The sequence below is a fragment of the Fusarium odoratissimum genome (assembly GCF_000260195.1).
Source record: "Fusarium odoratissimum NRRL 54006 unplaced genomic scaffold supercont1.4, whole genome shotgun sequence".
In the NCBI taxonomy this organism is placed as follows: Eukaryota; Fungi; Ascomycota; class Sordariomycetes; order Hypocreales; family Nectriaceae; genus Fusarium; species Fusarium odoratissimum.
The window spans coordinates 1,844,859-1,857,716 of NW_022158690.1; the positions used below are offsets into that span (position 1 = coordinate 1,844,859).

General features: G+C 50.3%; 6 protein-coding genes across 6 annotated transcripts; 5 read left to right on the plus strand and 1 right to left on the minus strand.

The window, feature by feature from the left end:
- Nucleotides 1-49: 49 nt before the first annotated feature.
- FOIG_03827 (uncharacterized protein) lies at nt 50-2,443 on the plus strand (the record flags this gene model as incomplete). Its single annotated transcript, XM_031201852.1, has 4 exons — nt 50-71; nt 116-202; nt 251-2,295; nt 2,351-2,443. The coding sequence occupies 4 exons, from the start codon at nt 50-52 to the stop codon at nt 2,441-2,443; spliced, it is 2,247 nt and encodes a 748-aa protein (XP_031069376.1).
- Nucleotides 2,444-2,777: 334 nt separating this feature from the next.
- FOIG_03828 (transcriptional adapter 2-alpha) lies at nt 2,778-3,602 on the plus strand (the record flags this gene model as incomplete). The annotated part of the gene is made up of 1 exon (XM_031201853.1): nt 2,778-3,602. One exon carries the CDS (start codon nt 2,778-2,780, stop codon nt 3,600-3,602), a length of 825 nt encoding a protein of 274 aa, XP_031069377.1.
- A 526-nt stretch (nt 3,603-4,128) lies between these two features.
- FOIG_03829 (uncharacterized protein) lies at nt 4,129-6,542 on the plus strand. The gene is made up of 2 exons (XM_031201854.1): nt 4,129-4,822; nt 4,869-6,542. The coding sequence occupies exons 1-2, from the start codon at nt 4,558-4,560 to the stop codon at nt 6,482-6,484; spliced, it is 1,881 nt and encodes a 626-aa protein (XP_031069378.1). The 5' UTR covers nt 4,129-4,557; the 3' UTR covers nt 6,485-6,542.
- Nucleotides 6,543-6,651: 109 nt separating this feature from the next.
- On the plus strand, nt 6,652-8,179 carry FOIG_03830 (alcohol dehydrogenase). The gene has a single exon (XM_031201855.1). The coding sequence runs from the start codon at nt 6,694-6,696 to the stop codon at nt 7,936-7,938; it is 1,245 nt and encodes a 414-aa protein (XP_031069379.1). The 5' UTR covers nt 6,652-6,693; the 3' UTR covers nt 7,939-8,179.
- Nucleotides 6,656-10,677, minus strand: FOIG_03831 (uncharacterized protein). The gene is made up of 5 exons (XM_031201856.1): nt 9,935-10,677; nt 9,445-9,888; nt 9,208-9,402; nt 8,883-9,163; nt 6,656-8,835 (listed from the first exon to the last, which is right to left on the minus strand). Exons 1-5 carry the CDS (start codon nt 10,105-10,107, stop codon nt 8,117-8,119), a joined length of 1,812 nt encoding a protein of 603 aa, XP_031069380.1. The 5' UTR covers nt 10,108-10,677; the 3' UTR covers nt 6,656-8,116.
- A 1,548-nt stretch (nt 10,678-12,225) lies between these two features.
- FOIG_03832 (uncharacterized protein) lies at nt 12,226-12,538 on the plus strand (the record flags this gene model as incomplete). Its single annotated transcript, XM_031201857.1, has 3 exons — nt 12,226-12,321; nt 12,388-12,435; nt 12,503-12,538. 3 exons carry the CDS (start codon nt 12,226-12,228, stop codon nt 12,536-12,538), a joined length of 180 nt encoding a protein of 59 aa, XP_031069381.1.
- Nucleotides 12,539-12,858: the final 320 nt, after the last annotated feature.

Here is a 12,858-nt window from a genome sequence, read left to right on the forward strand (position 1 = left end):
CGACCATCCTAATTCCCTCCTCCCCGCGCGTATACGCGACGGTGCCAATATGGCATATAATCCTTATGGCAGTATGTTTCCCTTGAATCAGTATCGACAGAGCTAACTTATGTAGACAATCCTTACGGCGCGCCTCCTGCATATGGGGGATATCCTGGATCAAACAATGCCCCTCCAGGAATGGCTCCTCCACCTGGTCTAGGTGCGCAAGCTCTACAAAACACTCGCTACCCGTCTAACATGTTTCCAGGACCTCCTCCAGGCATGTCTTCTGCTCCGGGAATGGCACCTCCAGGTGTCCAGCAGTCTAGCGCCCAGCAAGCTAATCGTCCAAGCGGCCTTCCACCCAACTTCCAAGCGCCTGCCAACATGCCCAACATCAACTTCAATGCCCCCGTGATCCGACTCGGTACATCTCAGCAGGGAAAGCCCGGTACTCCCACAGCGAGCGGTCGTGATATGCCTATGCCCAGCGGTGGACGACCTGGCTTGGGGATGGACAGAGGAGGTGATCGAGACCGAGGTGCGAGGGAAGTAACACAGGTACTTGTTCCCCCAACGAACGAGGAGAAGCTCCGAACGATCTTCATAAACGAGATTCCCGAAGGCTTGGGCGGCGATGAAGGGATCTTACGACTCTTGGGTGCTTGTGGAAAGCTGCGAAAGTGGGATTCTGAAGCTAGTGTCACAGAAGACCATAAAGGCGTTAAGTTTGGTTTCGCTCTTTTTGAGGACCCTTGGTCGCTGAGTACTGCAGTCAAACTTCTCCACGAGCAGCAAGTCGAAGTTCCCGTCAAGCGACAACCAGTAGCCGCGGATGCACCCAAAGACGACATGTACGAGGGTATCGACAAGACGAAGCTCAAAGTTACAGTCGATGAGAGTTCGCTCAAGTACCTGGAGTCCTACGAAGAGAGTCAAGACGGTGCTATCGGATCGGAGAAGCTCGATGCGGCCAAGTCAGCGCTCAAGGATGTTGTTCACGATTTGTTCTACCCCAAAACCAACACAGCAACTGAGGACGTCACAATGGGCAACACCGAGTCTGGCGAGAATGTCGAAGTGGTGAATATCCCATTGGCTCAAGAGGACGAACTCGCAGATATTCCAGCTGAGATGAGGGAAGTTGTGGCACAAGAAATCGCTGCATTCCGAGAACGCAGTAACCAAAGAGATCTCGAACGTCTAAGAAAGGAAGAAGAGATGGAGGAGATGGAGCGACGACGAAATGGACCAGCCCGACATTCTCGACTGGATTCACCACCAGCTACCAACAACATTCCTCTTGGGCCAAGAGGCAGCATAGCAAATGCGCCATCAGGACCTAAGGGACAGAATGGACAGCGAGTTGCCTTTGTGAATGGAGGTATTTCAAACACAGACCTTTCTATTCACCAAGAAGATGACGACACAGACGCCAGCGATGGAGAACTGTACCGACGATACAAGTCCAAGAAGGATGAGGAGGACGAGAAAGCATACCTCGAAGCTGAGCGCAAGTGGAGCAACAGAGAACGATCAAGACAAGCAGCAATAGACCGAGAGCGCGAGCGAGAACGTCAAGACGCAGAGTCATTCGAACAACGAAAGCAAGAGCAGCTTGAGCGAGAGAAGGCATGGGATGATGAGAAAGAAGCAAGTCGCAAGACACACCCGTACTACCGCGATCACAGCGGCTGGGCCCGTAAGAGAGCTGGTGACCGTGCAGATGAGGAAGCACGAGACGAAGCAGACAGAAGAGCAGAGCATGATGAACAGCGTCGCGAAAAGGCTGAGATGGAGCGTGCGCGCGGTATGGCCGACTCGTTCCTCGACAAGCAGGCTGAAGAGATGGACCAGCGACAAGCACCCGCCGCTGCACCCCAGCCGTTCAAGCTATCCCTCGGAGCCGCAGCTCAGAAGGCTCAAGCATCCAGGGCAGCACCACAACGGCGCACAATCGCAGAGGTGGAGGGTCTCTTGGACGACGAGGAAGCAGATACTTCTACAAAGCGACAACTGGTCCCTATTCAATTCGAGCCTTCTTCTGCTACGGCGCATATGACAGAGGAGGAAATTTCACAGGCTGTTCGATCCCTGGCCCAGGAGATCCCATCGGACAAGGATGGTCTGTGGGGATGGCAGGTCAAGTGGGAGTTCATGGATGATGCAGTGGTAAAGGACAAGCTCCGACCATTCGTGGAAAAGAAGATTGTCGAGTATCTCGGTGTACAAGAGGAGATGCTCGTCGAAGCAGTGGAGGAACACCTTCGCGCTCACGGTACTGCAGCCGCTCTAGTGGAAGAGCTAGAAGGAGTATGTTTCACCCATTTTATGTCTTATGATCAAATCACTAACGAATGTTTCACAGGCACTCGATGATGAGGCGGAGGATCTTGTCAAGAAGCTCTGGCGTATGGTGATCTTTTTCACTGAGAGCGAGAAACGCGGACTACCGGCGTGATGAGGGGATGCTTTAAAATGTACTATTATTATAATTCGACGGGTTGCAATACCAATGAACTAGGTGAGGGCGTTTTGAGAGCTGTGGGAATATACAATTGAGTCTACAGTAACTTACCAATGTCTTTGTCTCTCTGTCTATGGTGTTAATGAGGGGGATCGTCGGCGGGTTGCCATTGTTGGGGGAGCTTCCGAGGTGCCGAGGTTCCCCACACTGAGCTTACCGTGGTCCTGGAGCTTGTAGTCATGTAAATAAGAGGCCAAGCTCCAGATTATCAATCGTTCAGACTGTTCAACATCAGTAAATCACATCAATCGCAGTAACAATAATCATCATGTCAAAGTCACTCAATCCCCCAAAGGTGCCTCACACCGTCATATCATTCCCCCATCCTCATGTCGTTCTCGTCACACTTAACCGCCCAGAACATCTCAATGCCCTCCAGCGCCAGATGAGCTTCGATCTCGACCGTCTCTGGAAGTGGTACGACAACGAGCCCTCACTGCGCTGCGCCATCATAACAGGCACCGGACGCGCATTCTGCGCTGGCGCAGATCTCAAAGAATGGAACGTCAAAAACTCAGAAGGAAACGTCAAAGACGTTGAGAAGTGGGCAGAGAACGGCTTTGGAGGCTTGAGTAACCGCCATGGAAAGAAGCCCATCATCGCAGCTGTTAATGGTCTCTGTCTCGGCGGTGGAATGGAAATGATACTTAACCTCGACATGGTCATCGCCAGCGAAACCGCCAAGTTCGGTCTCCCAGAGGTGAAGCGCGGCGTCGTCGCCATCGCGGGTGCACTACCGCGTCTCATCCGAACGGTAGGACGACAACGGGCATCAGAAGTAGCGCTTTTAGGACGCATGTACAGCGCACAGCAGTTCTTTGACTGGGGTATTGTGAACAAGGTTGTCAAGCTGGAGGATGTTGTTCAAGAGGCGCTGAAGTGGGCCGTTGAGATGTCTGACAATTCGCCCGACTCGATTATTGTGTCGCGCGAGGGTCTTTTGGGAGGGTGGGAAGCTGAGGGGCCTAGGGATAGCACGAACAGGATTGACGGGGGGGTTTATAAGAGCATGGAAGGTGGTGATAATATGAAGGAGGGTGTCTTGAGTTTTGTCGAGAAGAGGAATGCTGTTTGGAAGAATAGTAAGCTGTAGACTCTCAGTGCGGGTGTTATTAGAAGAATGAACAGAGCACTTGATCTCCATACAGCTAATTGTTGCTAACTGCTCAGTCAGACCTTGAACTGCCACCAACGTCGATGGCTTGTTAGTGTCTCAGCTTCCAAATCATTATCAATTCGCCAATTCTCGGGCATGTTTGCGCATATCCGTCCAGGCCATCCTAGGGACGGCCCTCAATAGCGGCTCATAGCTTCCGCGATGGACTAATTCATTCTCCGATTGGCATGCGCTCAGACTTTCACCAAAAAGAACCAGGGATGTCGATCGACAGCAAAAATCTCTCGGGCAGCCACATCTCATAGATCATCACCCAAATCTCCCAAAGAAGGTTCTCAGCTCGACGCGGGCAATCTGTATGTCTCCAAAAACGAGATAGTGGTAAACGTAATTCACAGCTATCGGCAATTGATGACGATCCGCGAATTCTGGTTGGTGTGAGGTGCACCCCAGATGCAAGGATGACCTAGTGGAGTTGGCACGGTGAGGGCTCCATCTTGGTTCGAGGATGGTCGTCTTGTTGAGCTCCTCAAATGTCTTGGGCTGAATGCATAAGCCAGTCAGAGATAAGCGGCCCCTTTAGGAGGTATCGCCATGGTAGAGATCGCCGGGAGAGATCAAATCGTCAGCCTGGAAACACCCACTACCTGTTCGCTGGCGCCGCCATCCAAGACATTGAGCCACTGTCGTATCTTGTTCTTGTACCGCCGCAGGTAGTTGCGGGGATGCATACCGGAATTATTGTATTGTCTACCGCTTGGCTGATCTTTGACCGAAACATGGTTCAGTTCGATGAGATTTGAGACACTCCGGGCTAGTGGCCATGTCCAACATAAGAGGCTGCTCCCCAGCTGCACTCGGCTGCATTTGTGAACACCTTGTGCGATGTTACAAACCTCCGCTTGGTGTCACCGAGTGAGAGTGTGCTACAATGGACTACAGTCATCTCGCCCCGAATTCTCTGAACGAGTCTGTCAAAGGCCATCCTGAATCATCTCGGGATTTTCAGAGCAGACCTTCAACTCCGGGAATGGGACCTGACGCAGGTGTCGGATATGGGCGAAAGCCTCGGAAGCTTGTTCTCTGTTTCGATGGAACAGGGAACAAGTTCCATGGTGACGATAGTGACAGCAACATCCTCAAGATCTTTCGAATGCTTGACCGTGAAGCCGATGACCAATACCACTATTACCAACGTAAGTGACCCGTTCGTCGCAGTCACACTCAACTCACACAATTCAGCGGGCATTGGAACATATGTCGTCTCAGGATCACTAACTCATACCGGCATTCGGGCTCGCTTTGGCTCTTGGTATCAAAAAGCCAAAGACTCGGCCATTGGCTCTTCATTCGACCAGCATGTCGTAGGAGGCTATCGATTCCTTATGCGATTTTATAACCCCGGCGATGAGATTTATATGTTCGGTTTCAGTCGGGGAGCATATATTGCACGCTTCCTGGCCGAGATGCTCGATTACATCGGACTCTTGTCGCACGGCAATGAAGAAATGGTCAAGTTCGCTTGGAAGGCATTTGCTCAATGGCAAGGTCGTGAGCAAATTCCTGAAGACGAGGAAGATTGTGACAAGACACCGAGCAAAGAGACCGAGGCCGCAAAGAAGAAGAGAGACGAAATGTTTCAGTTCATGAAGGGTTTTCGAGAAACATTCTCTCGTCCAGTTGGTCGTATCCGTTTCCTTGGGCTGTTTGATACAGTCAATTCTGTTCCAAGATTTGAGACAGCTTGGATGCAACGCAGCAAGTTTCCGTACACCGCACGAAGCAGCGCCAGAGTAATTCGCCACGCCGTCAGCATCGACGAGAGACGAGCCAAGTTTCGTCAGGATCTCATGTATCAAGATCGACCCAAGCAGAAAGATGACCAAGGTCATCACTTTCACAAGGCAATCAATGACATCCGCGAGGAACTCAACGGACACGACGATCGAGGCAGAAAAGGCAACCATCTCTCTCCTAATGACAAGAGAGGTGGCCGAAAGAAGAAAGGCAGCGCATATGCGCCGTACCGAGCTCGCTCAAGATCGTGCAGAAGACCAAGCCAATGCGGAGATCCTGACAATTTCTCTAACCTCTCCGGTCTTGCACTCGATGAGATCAACAACATCGATGACGATGCCGCCCAAGACATTGACGAAGTTTGGTTCTCCGGTGGTCATGCAGACGTCGGTGGAGGCTGGGAAATGCTTGAAGGTAGCAAGAGTACCAGTCACATTCCGCTTGCATGGATCGTGAGAGAAGCTCAGAAAGCTGGTCTCACATTTGACGATGAGAAGGTCGTAGAGATGGGATGTTGCGCTGCTCACGACTGGCAAGAAGCCACAGGACGACCTCCAATTCCTGATCTTCGAGTCTCAAGCGGCAGTGGAGGTCCAGGTCGTGCACCTGATATCCCAATGGACGAAAAAGAAGACCATCCCAAGAACGATTTCCACAACGTCATGCACGGCGCCTGCACAGCTCGAATCCACGACTCCCTCGAATACGGTCAAGGTCTCGGTCCCTTCGCTGTAACAGCTTGGAAAATCATGGAGTACATGCCCTTCCGTAGAATGGATCTTCAGTCCGACGGATCATGGAAACCAATCCGCTGGCCCCTCCCTGGAGGTGAAGTTCGAGATGTACCTGATGCAGTTCGAGTCCACGGAAGTGTCATTCGTCGTATGAAGCATGATGAAAATTATCGGCCTGGAAATCTCATCATTGGCGGTGGTGGTAGGGGTGTTAGAAAGGCCTCTGCTCAGCACGGTATTGGTGATTGGGAGTGTGTAGCTGATCATGGTGATCCGGTTGGCGAGATCTGGGTGAGAAAGAAGAAAGATGAAAGATATCGAGATTAATCATGGTGATGAATGAAGAATCAGATAGTCAACTAATATTTTATTTGTCGACGTCCAAGTTGTTGAGGTGATCTTGAAGTTGATGCTCATGGCAAGTACAAGCGGATCACGTGAAGCTCCTGTAGAGGGCCACGACACCAAGTCTCCATCATGTTTAGCGCAGAAGATCCTCCAACATGCGCTGAACAACACCACATCAACTCATCGCCATGCCTCTCGTTCTCTTCCTGGGCATCCTCGAAAATGGCATCCCCGAACAAGTCCGCCAGCACAGCCGCACGATAATCTACACCATCCTGACCCTCACCCTCCTAACCCTCCTCAAAATCTGGACCTCTGGCCGCAAGAATCCCAGCCCGCGTCTCCTCCATGGCAAAGTCGTCATGATGACCGGCGGAACGTCCGGTATAGGCGCCCAAACGGCCCTCGGACTCGCATCGCAGGGCGCACAGCTGGTTCTGCTCACACAGGCGCCTCCGTCGGATCCGTTCCTCGTCGAGTATATCCAGGATCTGCGACAGAGGACGAATAACCAGATGATCTACACGGAACAAGTCGATTTGTCTGACTTTTACAGTATTCGAACGTTTGCGACGAAGTGGATTGATAATGCGCCGCCTCGACGGTTGGATATGATTATTCTGTGCGCTGCTGCCCTGACTCCCCCTGGTGGAAAGAGGAAGGAGTCGGAGGAGGGTATTGAGGAGACGTGGATGGTCAACTTTTTGGCTAATTTCCATTTACTCGGTATTCTAAGCCCGGCTCTTCGAGCGCAGCCTATCGATCGAGATGTTCGAGTTATTATTCCCACCTGCTCATCCTACATTGGATCACCATCCCTCAAGGAGCCTGTCTCAACGGCCAACTGGAGTCCCGGTACGGCATATGCTCGCAGCAAACTCGCCATGAACGTCTTTGGTCAAGCATTCCAGAAGCACCTCGATGCCTACGAACGACCCGACAAGGCTCCCAACAACACCCGAGTAGTCTTTGTGGACCCTGGTCTTGCCCGAACCCCCAGCACGCGTCGCTGGTTGACGCGTGGATCTCTCTGGGGACTTGCCATCTATCTCACTGGCTACTTGGTTCCCTGGTTCCTCCTCAAGTCTCCTCACATGGCCGCCCAATCTATCCTCTACACCGCCATGGACGGAGACTTTGCTCGAGGTCCTGGTGGAAAGCTCATCAAGGAGTGTATGGAGGTCGACTTTGCGCGCAAGGAAGTCAAGGATGAAGAAGTCGCCAAGAAGTTGTGGCAAGAGAGCGATGCTCTAATTGAAAAGGTCGAGAAGATCCAGGCCAAGAAGAGAGCTGCCAAAAAGGCTGCCGATGAGAAGAATGCCAAGGAAAAGACTGAAAAGGAAAAGGAGGCCGAGATCGAGGAGCTCGTCGATGCCATCAAGAAGGGCAAAGAGAAGCATAAAAAGGCTGCGGGAAAGAAGGGTAAAAAATAGTCAACGGTGTACATGAACATAGACATAGACGGAGTTTGGGTATTGGTCCGGCGGTATACGGGATGTAATATGTAACACAAATGAAATATCCAACGGGCATAATTTTATTGCCATCACCAACTCCGACGCTTCCCCTTATCCGTATCCGTACAAAACTACATAAAGCCATTCCTCGACGCTATTGTTGACGCTCACCGAGAAAGTCAAAAGGTCCGGTGAACAGCAAGCTTTCCATCCCTGGATCAACTTCGAGATCTGCCAATATGTTGGTCATCCACGTATCATCTGATTCACCTGTTATTTGAAGACTCGGCACCAAGCCAGGATCTTGAAAAGGCGATGGGGTGAGTCCAATATCTGCGGTGAACGGGTTTGATGGTGACGTCTCGGTAGATCCGAAAAGACTCCCGACTTCAGGCGATTCGACAGGACCACATCGCTCAAGATACCACCTTTCGATACGCCGGGCTCTTCTCGCAAGACCAAAGTATGGATCTGATTCACCGTCACCAGGGTTTGAGTTTGACGCTGATTCCATGCGGAGGACGATTTGACGAAGGGTGTGAGGCATGTCGAGAATACGTCGAAGATGGCCCGCAGTTTGTGCATTTTCGGGTTGTGCTGCTACAAGATCGAGTCGTACTGATAAGGAGACTGCACAGTATAGCATGATCCAGCCGATGTTGGGCATCGTGTCTTCGTCACCTTGTGGGAGAAGGAGGATCACGCTTATGAGGGACTTTGCAGCAGACATGCTTTGTGAGAGCCAGTCTAGAAGACGGCTTCGGTCTGCGCCCTGTTGAAGACTTTGAAAGCCATTTAGGCCGTATGAGACGCCATCCGGTGAAGGTTGGCAGATAAGCAGGTCAAGGACATGCAATTGCAGAAGAATTGTGGCTAGATGTGTCAGAAGCGATTCTTCCTTGGTGGGAACAAGCACTTACGACTCTCGCTGAGCGGAAACGGCAAGGATGATTTTGTCGACGTATATCGCTCTCTGATTCTATGTAGCTCAGCAGGCAGTTTATCCTGTCTTGACCCTCGAATGGCTCCTATGGCTTCAATCACTGCATCGTCGACCTCCTCGGTAAGCTTCTGAAGATAAATGATGTATGGAAGATGTCTGTCAGAAGGAGCAGTTCCCCTGGATAAGAGCTTGTGGCAGCATTCGAGGATAAATGGAGAGTATCGAAAGTGGTGCGATTTTTGTAGCAAGACAGCCGAACTATTGCCTGTTAGATATGGTTTGGAGGCTGTTGTACGACATACCTGGAAGAGAGATAATAAGTCCCGGCCAAAGCTCTCATCTCATCGTGCGTCATTTCACCAGACCCATGCTTACTCTCTCGATTCAAAGCCCATAGACTTGCAACTCTCGGCCGATCAAGTCTCATGTCTGAGATGATGCTTGCTGCAAGTGACAGATGCTGGGTGTACTTCATGGTTCCTTGATGAAAATGCGCCCTGAACCATTAGCGACGAACTGTGAAGAGACGTTTAACTCACCAAGCCAAATGCACTAACAGCCCTTGCAGCATATCCAGGCTTGCAAAGGGCCCTTTTATCATCCTGACAAGGACAATTTCGTTGAAGAGCTTGCCTAATTCTTGCTGAAGCTTGAGATCCTCATGTGAAGCTGCCGCGAGTATCGCGACACACAACGTTGGTTTGTCTTGAACCAACCCCTGAATAGTTACCGACTCTGCAACCACCACAAACGGAAAATGAGGCGACATGCGCATTCTGAAAGTATCAAGAAACTCTTGTCCCTTCTCAAATGGCAATAATCCCCTGGAGAACGGGTTGTGAGATGCTTCGGTATCAATGCTGGCTGGTGTCGTGGACACACCAGGTGAAGTATCCGTGACATTTGCTGAAGTCGCATTGGCCGAGGTCAAGGACGGTGACCTCGATCTTGTAGGACTCACAGCTTCAAGATTCCTTGACGGCCTGACCCAAGTTAGTAATTGCAAACCACAAAGTGCAAAATTCTCACCCAGGCCTCAAAGCCTTTCGTCGCCGAGATGGATTAAAGACACATGTCTTGTTCAAGCGCAAACACCTATCGCATTTTCCAGACTCCTGTGATTTCTCGCATCGAATCTTGGCATGAAAACACGTCTGGCACGTCTTGAGCAACGGAACATTTGGATCTGATCTCGAAGCCATTGTGAACACAGTTTGAACGGTTTGTTTTGATGCTAGCGTTGATGAAATTGAATCATTAAACTTCTCAACGGCGGGGAAAACGTCTCATTTAGATCCACGACTCATGGATCCTAGCTTATCCTTTTCATCGCATTGAAGTTACCTCAAAGGCGGATCTGATGATTTTCCTCTATTCACCGTGCCCGTAGGTCAAGAGATCACCACAGATTGAGTTGTTTTGGTTGAGAAGCGGACTTGAATCTTGAATGTGGCTGTGACACTGAAGCCAGAGATCGGACTCGGCTTTGGTTTCAGGGCACTTGCAGTGGAGTTTTCTGTGTCGGTGTGGCGATGCAGGTTCAGTTCAGCGCTATATCTCGACTTTGCAGGGTTGCATCGTCATCTCAAGAGGAACGGGCTGTGGCTGGGTTCTCGTGCCCAAGTCCGTGTCCGTTCCAACACGGCACTTGAATGAAAGGATTAATGACGGCTCGCACCGACGCGCTCGTTATTGGTTTCGCTTCTGGGACGGTTTTAAGAAGGTTATGCCAAACGGATTCAATCCAGGGACGAAGCCAAGCTTGTTTCTCCACATCAGCTAAAGCTTGTGTTTAAAGCAGCCTTGTAGGGCGGAATCAGACTTCAACGTTTCCCCGCCTGACAAAGCCATTGCCACCATCCTCGGTGACATTCAATTTGACTGGTGTAACCAGCGCCTGAAAATTGACAATCTCAGCCTGATTTCGATGGGGCCCTGAGATAAAAAGTGTCCGACAGGTAGCAATCTCGGCAATTGAAACGGAGTTCGGACAGTCCCAAACTCAGGATGAAGCTCTTGCTGGTTTAATCTCCTTTAGGGTCAGTGACTTGAGTGTCTGGAAGCTGACTTAAGAAATTATTGAACGGATCCTGTTGAGGTTTATGATGACGATGCAAAAATTGGTCTTCCCACAACTTCCAAATGGTTGCGGACGCAATTTCCCAAACATTGCACCACCATCACGGCCACATTGGTTCACTGGCCGTGTCTTCCCTTCGTTCGCTTTCAACTTGCATTTCTTAACATCAATGATTAATTTCAAGTACCTCATTTGAGTTTGAGCATTACATCTACACTTCCCACCTAATTATAAACGATTTACGCAACAACTGTTGCACAAAGTGAAAGCCCTGTCTGCACTGCCCAAATCTCCAGCATCAACTCAAGATACGTTGTTTGTGTAAGTGTCCAGAGCCTGGTCTTCTCAACCTCTCCAATCATCGATCCGAAATATCGAGATCATCAACCCGACGTCGACGCTGCTGACAAATTCGACCTGAAAGATTACACATATTTTCGATCACCCCATCAATCACGGTTACGCACAGGACCCAGAAAGGATGTTTCGGTCAGTATTTGATCAGAATCACACAGATTTGGTGTATACTGCCCGGGAATTAACTGGTGATTGATTCACAGTTTCTTCGACAGTTATCGGGTCATCCTTGAGGCAGTTGCTCATAGCCGCTTTGTGATGAAACATTGACAACGGCACTGTTAAACACTAAAAGCGATACAAAGACATTGCAGGCCCTTCGCATCTTATGTTTCTTCCACTTCTCGTCTTTCATGGTGCGAATTAAGGCTCAGACGAAGAAGAGTCACATCAGGCTGCACCTCGCTGCATGTTGGCTTCGCAATCACCTGCATGACCAAAATGTGAGCCATCGCCCCAAGACCGGTAGGCTATCAGCCAACAGCGTCCATCATTTCAACCACCCTTGCCGCTTGTGCCTCTCTTGGCACATTTTCAGCTGCAGTATGGCGTACAGCAGTCATACTTCGAACTTGATAGGCAATTGATCCGAGAGCCTGATCCCCTAAGCCCAGCCCGTTGCGCTGTCCAGCGAGGATCTACCAATCGCCCTCTAATACTCCGAGCAAGCCCCGCGTTATCTTGAGCCGCAGCCATCGGGAGAGCGAATATCTAGCAACCTGCCCGACATGCCTGGCGCAGTCCCCAACCATCCTCAAGGCAGACTGTCTTCAGGCGACAAAAACGCCCAAGGCGACCTTGCGCGATACAGAACTGAGAAAACAAAGACTCCGTCACCAGAATCTAACCGCATTGCACAATCACCAATCATTTGGTTGCCACCATGAAGCACAACTCTATTGTGGCATACAAGGTGCGGCTAGAGGATGTACGAAAGCACCTTCGGGCCAAGTTCAATGACCAGAGCATTGAGGTCGAGGTGCGTAGGTCGGGTCACTGGGAGTGGCAGTGCTTTCGTGAACCAGAAGCTGATCCGTGGCTCCAGCATATAGGGACCGAGTTTGTGTTCTATCTTCCAAGGACCTTGACTGAAGTGGGTTGTCTTCTTGCATTTGTATATCTTGTGATGTCTCTAACCCAGCAGCTGACATCTGGACCAGGCTGAGAAAGACGAAATCTATGATCTAGCGCCATGAACCACGCAATGGCTACAATACATTCCTGATATATCTTTTCGCAATACCCAATGTGAATCCCTGCCTTTTTTTTCCTTCTAGTTATTTACGCATATGAGCAATACTGAGTGTTCAGTTCGGGTTACATGAGGGCTGTTGTATACGCCTTCGAGCTCAGCCACTTTACATGTCAGTACCCTACCTGGCCTCATACCCATTGTCTATCTCTACCATCTTCATTCACACCATCAACAAACATCACTGCCAATCCCCTTTTGAGCACAACCAATATCAGGCAGTTTTCATCAAATTTTGCCGTTACATATGATCTAGGCTATGCG